Source organism: Anopheles arabiensis, chromosome 2, assembly GCF_016920715.1.
Source record: "Anopheles arabiensis isolate DONGOLA chromosome 2, AaraD3, whole genome shotgun sequence".
NCBI classification, from domain to species: Eukaryota; Metazoa; Arthropoda; class Insecta; order Diptera; family Culicidae; genus Anopheles; species Anopheles arabiensis.
In genome coordinates, this window is record NC_053517.1 from 90,372,012 (window position 1) to 90,389,410 (window position 17,399).

Genomic DNA, 17,399 nt, shown 5'->3' on the forward strand with positions numbered 1-17,399 from the left:
TATTACAATTATAACAACAAACTCAGCCTGATGAAGTGTGGCGGGCCACGAACACGAGTGAGCGACTGCCAGCGTATGGTGTAAGCAGTTTATTATGCAAATTGTTTAATTATAATCGGCCCGGGCGTTGAAGATTGGTAGGATGGGTGATTCGACACCGAAGGTGTGTTTCGTGTCTCAGCTCGATCAAGCCGTTTTGCTTGCGCGTTGTTGGTTTATTGGGAAAGATTTTGATCGGAAAAGAATCATGCTGGGGTGGTCGTACTTGAACCAATAGAATCGCCCCAGACAGGTGAACATAATTATAGGCTAGGTCCGGTGTTTGGTGAGTGTAAGAAATTTATTGCGCTCCATCGAAGCTCGAAGTACCGTTGGAGAGCATGTGCATGGCAAACAGGCTCCGAGTAAATCTTTCCCGAAGTTTAAACTCCGGATTTCGGATGAAAAGGAAATGAGCTCGAAAGCGGGTGCGTGCGAGGGATTGTTAGTGTGTGTTTGCTTAAATTGGTACAGCTTGATTTGATTTAGGAACAGAGGGGGATGAAAACACCACTGCAGAAAGAGAGAAAGTGAATGTTTATGGAAGGAAAATGAAATTGTTTACAAGTAAATCTCACTCAGGCCGCAGTGATTGAGACGAATCGATATTTGGGGCCTAAAAGCCAACCACGAGAGTCCAACATATCAGATATCGAAGAAACCCATACACACACAAGCACAACTATGTGGAGAAGCACATAAAAGCCCACTTCATGATTGAAATCCCGCTAGGGTCCAAATTGATCGAACCCGGACCACATTTCTCATCAATACAGTGCAGCGTAGGTGCATAAAATAATGGACCCATTTGAAGCTGACCGTGTATGAAGTATGTTGCTGTGTACCGCTACAGTGAAAGTGCACAGCAACGTGTCTTGTCTGCCCATTCTCATGCCGGTCCATAACGTGTCGAAGCCGTGTGCGGCGAAAGGCGAAATTAATCTCGCGAAAAATGTACCACCGGTACGGGTTTAAACTAGAGGCGGCCCACTAGACAGGGAAGAAAAGGATTGCCGAAGGAAGAAGCTCGTAAAATAGTCGCCCAACACGGAACATCGGTTTATGGGACTTGTGGAGGGTCGTAATGCCATGCTGACCATGGTTGCGTGATTATTTGTGTGTTGCAGAAAATCCGGTCGTAAAGTATGTTTCTCGTACGCCCGGAGGGCTGGCCCGATGCCTAGGTTGTGCCGGTCAGCGTTTTGATGGAGAACATATGCAGAGACACACGTTGAGGCAAATCGCACTTTTTGGGGAGCGAATACGAACTGGCTACGTTTTAATTGCACCCGTTTCCGTGCGGTTTCAGGTGGCGCTACTGAGTGACGAATCTCTCTCCCCGTGACGACTTCAGGTTCTTTCGCATTTCGCGACGACTTCAGGTTGCGTGTGCTTCCGGATCGTTCTCATCCGGGTGGAATGGGATGAGCTTTTACATGCCTTCAAGCTCATTTTAAGGGCTAGTTGCTTTATCACCTCCACGTGCAAAACGGTACACACTTTCTAAAGCGATAAATTTCTAAAAACTTGCTCACTTGAACCACACGCCGGTCGATGCGGCGGCGGAACTCTCTGGCAATTTCAGTTGAGATTTCTTGCTGGGTTTCTTGCTGCGGGAATAGTTCCCAGTAAAAGAGAGAAGATTGGTCGCCTATTGAATGCGTTGGTGATTCGCCCGTTCATTGGCCAAAGTCACTAATGCCACGGAATATGTAGCATTTGCACACTCGCCTTTGCAAGCCGGAAATCGGTTTCACACAACCGATGGTGTCCTGTTGGTGGTGTTTTATGAGTGGCAGATTAGTGCAGTAAAGCTACCGCAAATTGCACCGCTTCGTAGAAGGCAACATGGAAACATGTGTAGGAAACTGGCTGCACACACAGCCTGCCAGATGGGACTCCGTGCGTGCTCTCCCATGGCAATCGTGGCGTCTCGATCGGTGCCGCAAGGGGCTTCGTTAATTATTTGCAAATGGCCAGATTCCGTGGTCACGGGAATGCAATAAGCATACTAACCAGAAGTGTGCACTGTTAGTAATGAGCAAAATAAATCAAATTGCTAGTGTGCAGCACCAAGTAACACAAGAGTTTTCTACCACGTACGCCACCTTTCTGCCAACGGAAAGCTGTCCGCGCGCACCGTGATGACTTCATCTATTGCTCGAGACGATATCTTCGCTCATCTTTTGTGCAGGTAAAAATAGCCGCTTTTGATAAGAAGAGGTGTCAAATTGACAACAACTACAACGGAGAAAAAAAACGCATCCCTTAATTGTGGCTATATCGCTGACTCACGACGGACGTCGCTATTCTTGTTTGCAGAATGATTGTAGGCGGTTATTTTGCGCGCACGATGTTTGCGTACACTTGACGACGCGTGAAGTGGTCAGGATCACGTTTGGGTGGCTGTTTGTTTTTGCACTGCGTCACGTGCAGTGTTCCGGGGCTGAGGTGTAAATTGGCAGGAGACGACCCGGTCAAACTGATTGGCTAACGCTTTTCTGTCCCTGTGGAATTTTTTGAAGTATTCCTATTTGTGTGGTTTTCGACTTCCAAAAACAAGAACCTTCTCGGTGGACGTTAATGTTACAGCGTGCGTACAATTCCGAAGAAATGAATAATTATAACATCACACTGAACAATTTCCTGCCATTTACCCGACGGCACGTGTGGAATGGTCGACCCCGCTGGGGCTTTGAGGTACAGTACAGCCCGCAGCTAGTAATTAAGCAGGCAATTCCATAACAGAACTTGATCTGGGGACGGTCACGATCCCGCCGCGGAAGGTATTCGTAGGCATCTCGGAAGTTAATCAGTTGCCCGATTCTGTCACCTCAGCTGTGTCGGGTGGCCTCCTCACGCACGCTTCGAGCATGTTGGAGGCTGACCCGATCTCACACGTTCTCATCTGCTCACACCGCCGTGACGTTCGCATGACCGCTGTTGTAGCAGGCGGGAAAAACGGACGGAGCACGTGGCCTACAGATCAGACGTGTGTTTGCGTGCCTATGTTGATTAATGGACCTTGGCGGTGTTGAAGGTGCTTGTGAACGAGTCTAATTACACCTGATGAGAAGATCACACGGCACACGGCAAGAAAGGGGTTTGGATTTCGTTTTCGTTTGACATTTTTTTCGTTCGGTTGGAACAAAATCTGTCCCCGTGAGCGAGGATGAACCAGAGATATGATCTTAGCGGCGTTCTTCACCATTGTTACTTCAATCAAGGGATTTGCATGAGAGCTAGCACCATACGATGGGTTCAGATCGTATACCATGCATGGCAATACGGAGACTTAACGCACACGCACACACCCTGTTATGGACAATATGCCCAAAGTTGGGAACGATTCCACGGCTCTCCCCGGTGTGCATACGACCGATTAATACCATACCATATCGGACAGCATCAAGAAGCGGGTCGTCGCGGGGTCATGCGGTTAAAATGTCGCACTGCACACAATGTCACACGATGTCAACACTGATGCTGGGTGTGTATGTCTGCCTGTTTTGTAAGGTTCGGATCCTTCATCGCTTCCTACACTTATTGCGTAGGGAAGCGGCTTAAGGTCGCGCTGTGGGGAATGCATTTTCGAGCCGATTACGGGACAAGCTGAAGGTTTATTCCGTTTTTGACGGTCGTAATGTCACGGAAGAGCTGCTTCTCCTGTCCCTTTTTTTCAACGCCGATCTTGGATGGGCTTTAGATGGTTAGCATGCTTATGTGACGTTTATTGCTCAGTTGCTGATGAGCGCGGTAATGAGCGTGATAATTAAAGTTTTTCTGTTTAATTGCTGTTCGATTGCAAATGGGAAAATGAGCTACCTGCTTCCTGATGTTTTTCTTTGTTTATGGTTGATGATTGGTCTAAAAGAAGCAATTGTTTTCATAGCATTTATCTAGAATTGCTTAGAATTGTGTGGTTTTCGAAATAATCATAAACAGGCTGCTAGCTAATGCAGTCTTTCAAGTAGCTCAGTTTAGAGACCTCGAAATGTTTTTGTCGAAATCTCCTATCTCCAGACTCACTTGAATCAATTCGAGTGATACGCTTAAAGTGCACTCCATTAAAAACCATTTATCATCATCATCATCATTATCATCCAGCCTTGCGAGCAAAGCATTATCATTCGAATGCGTGTGCAGTTCATTACGTCCAGTTATGGTAGGAATGGTAGTATACCTCCCGTTCCCGGAGTCGGGCAAACGGCAACCGGATTCCTGCAATTATTATGTTTTCACGAGCATCTGCGACAGCATGTATGTGCTAGTAGTTGGATAGACAGTTCAACGACGGATGGCAATGCAAGTCCACTTTTGATTTGCCAAGTGACGCGAAGATCATCGCACACACATGTCTTCGCTAGTGCCACCACGGCAAGGTGACTCGAAAGATGAGAAATAACATCCCTTCCTGAGTGATTCCAGCAATTGAAAAGGTACAACATAAAACGTCGTTTTGCTTTCGAATTCGATCGTTCCAACCGAACGCACCGAACCCCCGGCGCTCGTTCAATAAATGCAACCAGTTCCCCAGTTTTTGCGCTCCAAACGTGCCAATGTCACGGTCATGGTCGGACGGTGATAATATTTACTTCTTCAACCATCCCCACCCTTTAATAGCCTCGCCTCGCAACCCAACTGGTCCACGCAGCGGCCTGGACGTGGTTGGACGGGACCACGCGTGCTAAAAATTGTGTCCCATTTATTTTGTGAACCTTTCGCTTTGCTCTCCGACTCCCAATCGTACTGGCATCCCGAACACTCTCGATGCGTCGAGCGGCTCTTGTCCCCACGGTGTCCCCAAGTGTGTACCCTTTAGCACGTTTTCAACAACTCCAACTCGTGTTCTCCCCTTTGTGGATGTCTCGCCGCCCCCTGTTCAGGTCACTGGTGCATTGACGCTCGTGCCTTGTACGCCGTCTGGTTGTGTAGTAGACTGGTGTGTGTGTGTGTGTGTGTGCTAGCCCCGAGATCCAATGGTCAATGGTTGGTTGAACGTTGATTGTTGTTTTGATTAGGGCAAATAGTAGATGATCGTTATGTATGGTAATAATCGGTAATGCTTACGGTCAGTGGAGAATACGGGGCGAATGCGGCATGGACACGCGAGACACAGGACTCGGTTGTCGCTTCTTCACAAGTAGCGCGTGACGGCTGGTGGGTCCATTCGATTCATCGCCGTCCGTCGTAGGAGTCGAATGTTGTCCGGGTGGGGGCTCGGTGACACACTGTGCGGAGTTCTTGATTTGTCGCAAACGGCATGAAGTCGAGGACAATCAAAGCATTCGCATTAGAGTAAATGAAGAGAGTCCGGTACGGATCTGCAGCGTAGGATCGAAGCAGGTTCGGAATGGTTTTAATGACACTTTATGCGCCACTAATCTTGGTGATGATGATGGTTGGAGACTCGCAAGGGTTGAAGTTGGTTGTAGAAATAGTGCGAGAATCAAGTGGATTGTTTGGTTGGGCAAATAGCTGATGGTGTTTTAAAAATGTCTATTGTTCATGAAAGAACTTTGTTAGACGTTCTTGAGTCATTTTATGTTATTCACTGATAGAGTTGATTTGTTAACACGAATGAATCAGAATGTCCAGAAAGAAGACCAAAGCAATAAGTAATCTGGTACTGCTGATATGACGGTAGCAAGTCTTCAAGGTTAAAGGCGGAAATTGACTTGAAAATCTCAAAATATCTCGTTACAGTCATGCACATTAACAGTTTTACCCGCGTTTCGACATGACTCACGCTGCTGCTGGGATGCTTTCGCTCCTTCCACTGCTGACTTCATTCATTTCTGTCCCACAGCAACCCCCACAGTGGCTGGCTGCTCGGCACTGCAGTTGAGGCATTTTCCAATCCTGTCAATCCTACCAATTGTCCGTCATTACAAACCGCCTGTCATGTGATGTCCGACCTTGAATTACACGATTCCTTCACGGCTGGTGGAACAGGATGGTGGGGTTGTGTCACGTTTGCGTTTGTTGGCGCCCACTAACCCACCCACCGACATAACACTACACCAAAGTTGCATTACGCTTTCTCTCCCTCTCCTCCTTCTCTCTCTATTTTTCTCTATACTTTCTCGCCACATTTCCCCTCCGCCCAAAAGGGTGTCAAATAATGGTGACCACCATAGCACACACAACCACACACATACGTGTTGCGCCGCCTTCTCGAAGCGAAGAAGCGCGCACGCGAAAGAAATTTTCCTTTCGATGGGGTCGTTTTTCTTTCACTCGTGTCCCCAAAACTGGCGACGAGAAAGGTGGAAAGTCCCGGCATGCCACCACCACCAGTAGTCGCTACCCCGTTCCGCTGTGTTCCGCTGCCAAATGCCATGCGACAGTGACCTTTGTTTTTTTTTCGCGCTGTGATTTTACTTTTCTTTCCTTTCGGTGCGAAAAAAGTCCACTCCTCGTCTACAGCTATTCTTAGTTGCGAGGAATCCGTACCGATGTCCGAGAATGTGGCATGATGGGGGAGGTTTGATGAGAGTGGCTGATGTGCCGGTGGAGGAGGTGCATTTGTGTTTGCGACTGTACAAATTGCATCGCGCATGGTGGTGGGTCGGTTGGCCTGGCCTCGTTGGTTTTTTGTGACAGTTGAAACAGTTTAGTTTGTTGAGTATGTGTGTGTGTGGGTTGGGAGAAGCGAGAAAGAATCACTTTTCCCTTATCTAACTTGCCGTGTGGCGCCGGCCGACACCCAAACGACCATCGGAGGTTGCGGCAAAATGGACCTCGGCCGGCGGGACAACGTTCGCTCGCAACGGCATGTGGCATTGGCAAATACATGTTTCGTGTACATTGTGGGGCAAATACAACACACGGGTGTAGAGGGGATTGTGCGGGGAAAGAAGGGCGAGATAGAAGAGCAACTGAGCTATCTCTCACTGCCGGTTGTCAGTTCGATGGTGGATAGCGTAGCGATAAAAATACATTACCGTTCAATGAATTGCGCAAAACCGCTGCGTAAATGTATGTGTGTGTGTGTTTGGGGCTGATTTTTTTGAAGGACAAGGGGGAAAGAATGGAGGGATTTTTTGATGAAGCTTGACGTCCATACGGATGTCGCAACGCGGACACGGACCGCAAGTGTGCATTTTTGCAATAAGTGAAGCGAACCCCCGTGTGACGATGTTACCCAGCGTGCTCCAAAAAGGTTTTCCACGTGTCGACCGTGTCCAACCTGTACCGATCAAAAACCTTGGAATCGGAGGTAATCTTCTTGATAGACATCAAGTACATCCCTATTTTACAAGCGAATGTTTACATTAACCGCTCCAACTCGAAATGTACGATCGCAGATGAATTACGATTCGGTGTAAATATTCTCTTTTTTCCTACTCCCCCGTTACAAAGTTAACCTGTCATCGATACAGAGAGGAGGGATGTGGATATTCTCTAATTATAAGAGCATGTGTTACACTCTAGGTTTCACGGTAACCGCCCCAAGGTCGAACACGATTACAAATGTAGCGGCCAGGTCGAGATGGGATGCTGCGAAAGTGTGGCCTAAGAGTTTCAGTTCTCCGACTTTCTTCGCTGACCTTGAGGAGTTGTCGGGAGTATCGAAGCGAAGCATTATTTATTCTTCCGTTTTCGGTTGTGATTTATTGGATCTTTGATAAAGAACACTCTTGGCTGTCTTTCGGATACGATCGCGGTTGCACTTACCCCGATGGAAGTTATGCAATGGCGGAATCGTCTAGAATCAGCAAACCATACTACTACGAATATCAAACACATTAGTGGTAACACGCTCAAGCTACAACGTTTGGTCGTAGCGTTAGGTCTTCTAAGAGCACTCTCGTGCGCTCTCTCTCTGTTTCACTGCTGACCCTGAGCATACAACTGTGTATCAATGTGTTTGTGGAGGCGATAAGGGTCTTATCAACCTTCCTTGCCGAATAATCGATAACACTTCTTCTGCTTTTTTGCCTGGGCACTGAATGGGCGAGGCTTTCGAGCAATCATGGTGCGCTGTCGATTGTGTCACCCATCTGTCCAGAGGGAACGACGTGTAAGCGTTTGACCCACAGTTCGACGACATAAACGGACAATTATTATATATTCGCTCTTTTTACTCCTCCATTTTCCAGGTCTTCCGGAGTGATAAAGATGGCGACTGGCGGCACCCCAACCTGCTTACTGCTGCTGGCCCTGCTCTGCAGCGTGGGCTGGTGTGCAACGGGCGCTGATCCGACGGCAAACAAATGTCCCCAGGAGTGCCGCTGTGAGGCGAACTCTACGATCCGCTGCACCAGTGTGGCCGGACTGAGAAGCCTCGACAAGACGCAACCGATCGCCCGGCTGGATCTGTCCGGGCTGGAGCTGACCAAGGTACCGGGCCCGCTGGAGAACGTCCGGAACATCACCGAGCTGGACCTGTCGCGCAACCGGCTGGCGGAGGTGAGCCACCTCGGCAAGCGCATCCGCAAGCTCGACCTCAGCCACAACCGCATCACGTCGGGCAAGCTGGCCCGCATCCCACCGTTCGTGGAGTCGCTCAACCTGACGTACAACGACATCACCTACCTGCCGCTGCACCTGATGAAGCTGAAGCGGCTGCGCTACATCGAGCTGGCGAACAATCCGATCAACTGCACGTGCGAGACGCTCCACATCCGCAACTGGCTGACGTCGCGCCACGTATGGTCGGACGAGCACATCAAGTGTATGGCGCCGGCCGAGTTTAAGGGCCAGCCGTGGCTGCAGGTCCGCCAGCTGGACGTCTGTGCGCCGACGGTGGTGGCGGAGCGCAAGGGCGGCTACCAGTGGGACGACTACGAGGACGAGAACGAGCTGATGCTGGGCGATGCGCCGCACCACGAGGCAAAGGAGGAGGACGAGGATGACTTCAAGCGGGAGTACCTGCCGGTCGGCGAGAAGGTGAAGCGGCACGAGCCACCGATCGTGGTGGATAACAGTGAAGCTGAGGACGCATCGGGCGATGGCGGAGTGGCGATCGGAGAGGAATCCACTATTGGCGAGGAGGCACGGCGGAAGGTGTTTGATGGGCCGACGGTCGAGGGCAGTGGCGAAGAGACGGACCACAGTGCTCGTGTGATGGCTGCGGAGGTCGAGGAAGATGTCGAAGGTGATGAGGACGTCACGGACGATGGCAGTGGCAGTGGGGGCGGTTTTATGATTGACGTCGCACGGGTCCATGATCTCGAGCCGACCACGAGCAGCTCGACAGAGACGCCGCTTGACGAGGAGGAACCGGAAGAGGCACCGATGGGCATGCCCAACCTGCACGACGGGCTCGGCATCTTCCGGGACGACAAGGAGGACGACGATCTCGAACCGACCTCGGAAGAGACCACCTCGGAGGGCACGAACGCACGCGTCATGGTCGGTGCGGCCGGCATTATGAAGACGGCCAGCGATGGAACGGCGGCCGGTGATGGATCGTCCGAAACTCCGCTCGTCGCTGGCGGAGCGCTCGTACCGCCACCGTCGGAGGAAGACAACCAGAAGACCTACCTGCTGCTCGCCATCCTGGGCATCATCGTCGTGTCGCTCATCGTGATGGTGGTGTGCAAGCGCAAGCCGGACTCGCGCAACCGCCGCGGCAAGTACGACGTGGAGACGGCAAACGGTACCGGCCGCGAGATGAAGGAGATGAACAAGAACCTGCTGGGCGAGAAGGGACCGGCCGACCGGAACGGGCGCGGTGTGCCCGAGCAGACGCCGCTCATGTCGCCGGACAAAAACGACTACGAGCGGGTGTTCGGCGACCCGCAGAAGACCGCCTTCAGCCCGGTGAAGCCCGTGCGCACCTCGCTCGAGAAGCCGATGGAATCGTTCAAACCGATCGCGGCCGAACGGCGCACGAACGATGCGGCCGGTGCCCCCGCGGACAACAACAACACGGCCACGCTGCCGAACGGCAACGGTGCGCTGCAGAACGGTGACGGCCCGGCCGGTGTGCACCGGCAGCCGGACCACCCGAACCACCACCAACAACAAGTGCCATCAGCGAACGGGGACGTGACCGATCCGGACGGCCACCTGGCGGTGCCGCTCGAGTCGCCCCGCTCGAAACGCTACAGCCCCATCTACGTGCCTACCTCGCCGAAATCGGACCGGTACAGCCCGGTGTACTCGCCGGAGACGGGCCGCGTGAAGATCAAGATGACCGAGACGCCCAAACCGAAGACGCCGATCCTGGTGACGCGAAGCCGGTCGCGGGCCGGCGACATCATCACCACGATGGACGACCAGAAGTTCTAGGGCACGGGGGCGCCCGGCGGGCGGTACCGCTGGACACCTCGTGACATGCTGCCCGGGAGCCGTCGGGTCGTCGTGACTCGTGACCATGTGTGACGTACGCCGGCGTTATCTTGCGCGGACGGGGGGGGGTTGTGTGCCTTGATTGTAAGCGTTGCTGCTGATAATCTACTAATCCTGCCTCGACCTGATCCTGCTCCGCCCGATGGGATGAGAGCGGGTGGTTTTGGGTGGAACGGGACATCTTTCGTTGCTTCTATCTGCCGAGCTGGGCGGTGTCATCTTCATCGGTGTTTCCTGTGCGGGCTACGGCTAATGCACAAAAAACACAAAAGAAAACACATATTCATTGCCTTGGTGTGCCTACTGCGTTCCCATTTGTTTCCCTTTGCCTAGTCCATCTTTGGAGTCAAAAGAACCCTGAGTCCAGGAGAAAAAAACAACCCGTCTTCCTATGTAAAATGAAGTGTTAACACCCCATGTACCGTCTTGAGCAGTTCTTCGTTTTTTTGTTTTGTTCGCTAGCCAATATGATCTACGCTTGCTTCTTAGTGTGACTGTGGCGGTGTTTGCGAGCCCATCGAGTGGAACTGTTTCAAGTAATGTTTTCTTTTGCCGGTTCCGCTGCAACATGTGAACCAATGAAAGTTGTACATAGTGTTAAGGAGATGCAGAAGAGAAAAGAGGGGAATGCGACAGAGATACAGTGAGATCCTCTACAGTAGGTTGTAGTTGTTAGTCAGCAACCCACATACACACGCGCAACTCGCACATCCACACGTGTATTCTAATTCTGCCAAAATGGAAACAATTGCTATCCGAGGAGCTAGCTAGGCGCCACAAAAATTTAATCGGAAATTGTAACAAGAATAAAAGAGAACTTTTAGAAGAAGAAAAGATACGAAACACAACACACAAAAAAACTAACCAACGAAGCAAGCAGAAGCAAACCATTAGTGTGTAAATGAGGAAAAAGGAGAACACGCAAATGAAAAGGTAAACTGTAACGTAAATCGCGTAATCGTATTCGGTAAGGTATCAGCTCGTTTTAGGATAGCAAACTACCCCAAGTTGGAAGATATCCGCTGCAAAGAACCAATGGATTAGTGCTTTCGAGAGGGAAATAAGTTTACAAAGGCAGATAAACTACGGTCAGGAAGGTTACTAGTTCATGTTTCGTCAGTCGTTCATCGTAGAGATAGTGTAATTTCATTCTAGTGGCGTGCGGGAAAGTCCTGGAAGCGTGCGCGCGAAAGTTGTACATTAAGTGTGTCGGGAGCATAAGCAACACGGGACAGCCAAACAGACAAGCAGAAAACCATTTTCAGAAACAAAGGGCGGTTGCGAATAGTTAGAATAATTACGCGTACGTTAGTTGGGAAATCGGGATGATGGCGAACGCGAGACGTTCTGTTTTTAATCGAGTCTTATAGGTTGTTGATGTTACTTGTTGTAATGTTGCTGCGGTACATTAAGGTGTGCGTGTGTTTGTGTATTTTAATGCTGGAGTGGTTTCCCTGCTGCTGCAAATTCGAGCAACTGCAGTGGGACGTAATGGTCGGGAAGGAAGCGTATACCTGTACACATATCACCTTTGCCCCCGCCATTCACAATTCAGCCTGCTTCGGAGCGACAACCGGCGTTAGAAAAGCTGGACCGGGAGGAAAAGCGGAAAAAAACCATAAACAGCGCGCGGGTGCAGTTGTTGCTCGTTGTTTTATTTCGATGGCCCGATAAGTTGTAGCAAGGAAACGAGTCACCCAAGAATGTTTTTCTTCTTGCTTCGTGCGATTTGCGTAGGATGAAATGTATTTAAATTTTATAAATAATTTATACTTCCCGTGAGAAGCTAGGGAGAGAGAGAGAGAGGGAGAGAGCGAACGAGAGTTTTGGGATGAGAAACCGATTGTGAAAAATAAAACGTGCGAAAATGTTGTAGAGTAAAATCAATATCGGAGTGTTTTAAGGGCTTTCATTTAATTAATGCTTTATTGAAAGAAATAGATGTCACTGATAACAAAGGATTAAAAGTACAATTTTAGGTAATAACCTGCTTTACGATGAATTTAGCAATAATCAAGCTGCAAAATAAGTTCAACATACAATTGAAAGTTACAGATGGACATTCAAACTCAGGAAGAGGTCCAATCAACACTCTATTCAAGCAATATTAAAAGTACATTTGTTTTGTTTCGTATAGCAAATGATCAAATTGTAGCTCTTGTATGTTGGTACTCATATCACACAATTTAACATATACTACAGCATTATTAATGAGAGAATTTTCAAAAACATCTCAAATTAACCGTTAGCGTTGTTATTTTGAATTTTCCGCCTTGCGCAGCACCATCTATTGGTATAGTGATGAAGCACAACGACATCTAGCGGCATCTTGCAGCAATTAAATGCTAGTGAAGCTTTCATTTCGCATACGCTTTCTCGCTCTTACGCAAAAGCATTAGAAAGCTACATACGTATCTTTCCGCATGGTGGTTGATGAATCCAATAATTGGACAATTTTGAAGTGTTGTGCTTTGCAAAAATATTTTTATTTTATGCTGGGAAAGAAAAGTCAAAGTGTTCATTATGTGTTTTTCTGAATTTTTAGTATGAAGGCAAATTGAAAAAAAAATCTAAATAAAATAACAAAAAAAAAGCGTGTGGCGTAATGTTTTATAATGAAATAATTTTTAACTGCTACATGAAGATAGAAAAAAAACTTTATTCAACATTCACTTAAATACTGTTCCAATCAGTAACAACAACTGATAAACACACATCTGGTTCGATTTCATTCCACTACACTGTCTACTTCTTTAGCTCTAATGGTGCAATAATTTCTATACTAACACTGCTGCTTTCACTAGAATCACTCGCATTCATCGGTGCGTCATCGTCCACTGGCACCGAGCGGGACATCATCCTGCCCGACGTTGACGGTTGTGGCTCGCTCTCAGCCCTGTCTGCCTTTGGCATCGCGCTCTGCATCGGAATTACCGCATAATCGTCCAGCTCGTCGATGATGCGGTGCTGATCCGTCGGCTGGAAGTAGTTCTCGACTAGATTGATCTCGGACGGGCGTGCCGGTCCGGCCGTTGGCACTGGTGGTGGTGGTCTGTCCGGTAGGGGCGGAAGCTTTCGTCCCCCCGGGTCCCGAAAGCTGGACATTAGCGGACCGCGCCTCTTCGCGTACGGGCTTGACAGGCGGTCGGCAAAGTCCGTAATCTCCTCGATGCTGCCGTTCGGGTTCAGGTGCTGTAGGGGTTTTACCTTGCGCTTAGCGTACGGGCTGTGGCTGATGCCGGTGAACTGTTCGATTTGGTCGCTGGGAAGCGCCACCGTCGAGCTGAGCCGTGGTGGCGGTGGCGGCGCTGCTCCGGTTCGCGATCGATCGCTAGCGGTGGAGGGTTGATGGTTCAGGCTTAGGATGTCGATCGAATGGTAGTGCTGCTCTTCGTCCTCTTCGCGCTCGCGCTGTTCCGGTGAGGCGGTAGCAGCGGGCGATGTCGTGTGTATCTGTGCTTCCGTTAGGGAGACAACACGGTTCGAAGTGGGCCGCTCGTAGATCGATCGTACCGGTGGGCGCTCGCTGCTTGGTTCCGGAGAGTCGTCGAACCGTCGCGATAGGACATCCTCGCTGCGTGTTCTCGTTCGCTGGCGTGACTGGATGCGCTCCTCCTCATCGATGTCATCGTCATCTTTTGCCTCCGTGCCCGAGGCACGACGGTTGCGCCGGCGTTTGCGACGTTTGCCACGCAGCATCAGCTCGTCCAGCGAGGCGAACGAAGCTGCATCGAGCTTTGGAAGCAGTAGCGCATCCTCGTAGCACGGCGGTCTTGATTCACGAGCATCGGGAGCATTCTGTGGTGCGTCCTGCTGCAGTCGGACACGATTATCGCGAGCTCTGGGGAATGGTGAAGCAAATATTTCAATAAGAGAAAGCTTGATTCAATGTCTAGATGAAGAAACTCACATTTCTCTTAGTTCCTGTAGGTTCTGCTCACGTTCCCGTTCGGCGGCGAGTTTCTTCCGCGACGAGATGAACTTCTTGATGGACGAAATGAGACAGAAGAACCCGAAGAATGCCAACACACCCACCATTAGCCAGGTCCAGATGCGCTCCGCATTTCCGATCGTCTCGTACGGATACCACACCGACCGGCAGGCACCTTCCCACGACGCTCCGAAGAAGTCTTCCGGTGTGTTGCACTGCAGGTTCTTACGATCACCAATCTAAAAACAGGAAAAGATCAATGGTTTTAGAATTCTAGAAGACATTCGGCAGATGGCATTACGCACCCTCCCTGGTGGATCGGTGAGAAACTGGAAAAACTGAAAGAACTCATCGCTCCGACAGTCACACCGCCACGGATTGTCACCGAGCCAGATCTCGCTCAGGAATGGATTTTTGTCGAAAAACTCCACCCGGAACGGAGTCGTGAACCGATTCCCAGACAGATTGATGCGCACCAGCTCCGGCAGCCCGGCGAGCGTCGTATTGCGCATCGTCGACAGCCGGCACATGCTAAGATCGAGCGTCTGCAGCGTACCGGACGACAGCGTGTCCGGTATGTCGGACAGCAGATTGTTCGACAGATCCAGCTCGATCAGCTCGCCCATCGAGGCGAGCGCATCCCAATCGAGGGTGAGTATTTCGCACCAGCTCATATTCAGATAGACGAGCGAGTCGGCCGAGATGCGGCTGAAGCGGCTGATGTAGTTCCGGCTCAGGTTGATGTGCGTCAGCAGATCGTTCGCCTTGAACAGCTTGCCGTCGATGCGCGATATCATGTTGAAGGAAAGGTCGAGCGTTTTCAGGTGCTTGAGCGTGCGGAACGCTTCCGGGTGGATGCTCGAGATGGAGTTGAAGGACAGGTCGAGATGTTCGAGCAGCAACGTGCCGGAAAAGGAGTCCCGATCTAGCTGCCGCACCATGTTACCTCGCACGATCGCCGTCATGAGGTTCGGGAAGCCGTGCAGGTCCAGTGTGTCCATGTTGCAGTGGGAGAGGTTAATTTTGCGCAAGGATGCGGACTGGACGGGAGTGTCCTCGTGGGGCAGCACGAGGGAAAGCCGGTGATTGCGGGCCAGGTTGACTTCTTTCAGTGCCGTCAGGCCGGTGAAAATGGTTGGCTGTAGGGCGGACAGCTTGCAGCTGTTCAGCTCGAGCCGCTTCAGGGTCGTCGATTGCATGTCGGACATCGAGATGATTGGATTGCCGGACAGCTTCAGATGCTCCAGGCTGCGCAAGCCTTGTATGACCTCGCTGCCGGACACTTTGGAAATTTTGCACTCACTCAAATCCAGATAGCGCAGCGAGAGGCTCGTCAGTACCAGGCTTTCGTCGTTGCTGGAGAAGCTGGTGAAGTGGTTCTTGGCGAGGCGCAACTCTTTCAGATTCCCGGCCGGCAGCAGCAACTCATTCGGATGTATGTCCGCCCAGTTGGAGATGTTATTCTCCGACAGGATCAGTATGGAAAGGGAAGACATTCCCGTGAGTGCATCTTCGCGTAGTTGCGTGATCGCATTCGCGGAAAGGTCCAGATAGTGCAGCCGCGGGAACTGGGACAGCTCGGGCGGTATCGTCGTGAACAGGTTGTCGGATAGGTCAAGAATTTCGATCTGAAAGTTTGGATTTTTTGGTGTGCCATTAGTAGCAGGCATCTGCAGGAATTAAGTCCACTTACATTAAAGTCCGCGAAAACGGGCAGCTCCGTTAGGCCACGCCCGGAACAGTCGACGCACGCCATACTTTCCTCGCAGTCGCAACTGCACGGCTCGGGGCATACTTCCTGTCCCGTCGTTAGCAGTGCGAGCGACCCCAGCAGCACCACAGCTATCACAGGAACTAGCTGCAGCTTCATGCTGTTGAAGAAAAGACGGAAGAACGGAAGAGAACGGTACACTTTCACGAGCGCGAAAAGGTTTGCCATTTTGTAATCACACACACACACACGCTATGCTCAAATTCACCCCGAATGATTCATACAGGTAGCAACCACGTTTGGGTGATTATAACCGACACAGACAAACGAGGATTGCCCAAACCTACTGGCTCTACTAGTGGCACTCTGTGTGTAAGTGCTGTTCGTTCGCTTTCTCGATACATGGGCCGCTTGCCAAACACGGTAAGCGTTCATACACGTTCGCTGCCCTGTATCACACTACTCCTAGATAAGATAGCGATTATCTGTTGCATAGGTACGCACACTGGTTGAGCGTTTTGGAGCAGTCTGCTCGTATGCGGTTCCACTGTTCGACCGGAATTTTAAACGGATGGCCGTTTTTATCCACAATCAACCCCTTTTCGGGTAAGGGATTTATCGATTTCCCCTCGGCCAGAGCTGCTATTGTATAACCACACAGGGTGTGGGTTACTGATCGAGATGCGCATAACACCACTCTTTGTCGGGAACTGTGTGACGAAAACACCATCGGGACACTTACGTTTGCTCATGATAATCACTAATCGCTTGCAGTTACACTTGACCGTCACTGTGCGTCTTTGTTTGAGGGAGAGGAAAAGCAAAGAATGTTCCGGGGTTTTTGTCACTTACAATCACTGTACAGCACTGTTATCTATAAAACACACTACGTAGCAATAATCGTTTACTTAGGAAGTGTGATAATTGGGTGTGAAATAAATAGTTCTAGTCGCATCACGGCGCATCACCCATGGCCAGAAAGCGACCGGACTAGTGACATGGTCGAACCGTGCGCTCGGAATGGGTGCTGGCGAATAGTGAAGAGACCCTGCGGGTACGGCAACACCTTTAGGGTACGATAGTGATAAGATAAGACGCACTCCAGCTTGGTTTTGGCAGGGGGAGGGAAAAAGCTCCCCATTAACAAACCCTTTCCTTTCTGCCATGGTGATTAAGCTTGCGGTGGTGAGTTTGATTTGTCGTAAAACAGTTCCACACACTCCACATACTCACATTTTGAAATGGCTCATTAGGATGTTTTCTTGGATTGTTCTTCTTCAGTAACAACGGGCTTACAGCACGTGGGATACAAGATGCCATCAGATCGGGAGCCCATAAATTGCACCAAATCTGACAAATTCCACTCATAAATTTATTAATCAGACAAGCCAAAGCTGAAACGGGGAGGGAACGGCA

At 50.2% G+C, this 17,399-nt stretch overlaps 2 protein-coding genes across 6 annotated transcripts in view; one reads left to right on the forward strand and one right to left on the reverse strand.

Moving 5' to 3' along the window:
- LOC120897885 (protein windpipe) overlaps positions 1-12,228 on the forward strand; it is a 44,673-nt gene extending 32,445 nt beyond the window's left edge. For 4 of the 5 annotated variants that reach the window (XM_040303042.1, XM_040303041.1, XM_040303043.1 and 1 more), the window contains one exon: positions 8,145-12,228. In XM_040303042.1, coding sequence (XP_040158976.1) covers positions 8,164-10,281 — 2,118 coding nt within the window. In that variant the 5' untranslated portion in view covers positions 8,145-8,163 and the 3' untranslated portion in view covers positions 10,282-12,228. Of the gene's footprint in view, positions 1-7,951; positions 8,066-8,144 lie in introns of those variants that run through there. The other variant, XM_040303038.1, reaches the window with a different exon arrangement.
- A 748-nt stretch (positions 12,229-12,976) lies between these two features.
- On the reverse strand, positions 12,977-17,020 carry LOC120897883. Its single transcript, XM_040303036.1, has 5 exons — positions 16,726-17,020; positions 15,966-16,143; positions 14,578-15,900; positions 14,252-14,511; positions 12,977-14,182 (listed from the first exon to the last, which is right to left on the reverse strand). Exons 2-5 carry the CDS (start codon positions 16,140-16,142, stop codon positions 13,087-13,089), a joined length of 2,856 nt encoding a protein of 951 aa, XP_040158970.1. The 5' UTR covers position 16,143; positions 16,726-17,020; the 3' UTR covers positions 12,977-13,086.
- Positions 17,021-17,399: the final 379 nt, after the last annotated feature.

What these genes read in the sequence shown, in the direction of transcription:
- LOC120897883 (XM_040303036.1), bottom strand. Translation starts at nt 16,142, where the DNA reads ATGAAGCTGCAGCTAGTTCCTGTGATAGCTGTGGTGCTGCTGGGGTCG. An exon ending in CCGTTTTCGCGGACTTTAAT is followed by an intron (nt 15,901 to 15,965) that starts GTAAGTGGACTT and finishes CCAAACTTTCAG; the next exon opens with ATCGAAATTCTTGACCTATC. An exon ending in TCACCGATCCACCAGGGAGG is followed by an intron (nt 14,512 to 14,577) that starts GTGCGTAATGCC and finishes TCCTGTTTTTAG; the next exon opens with ATTGGTGATCGTAAGAACCT.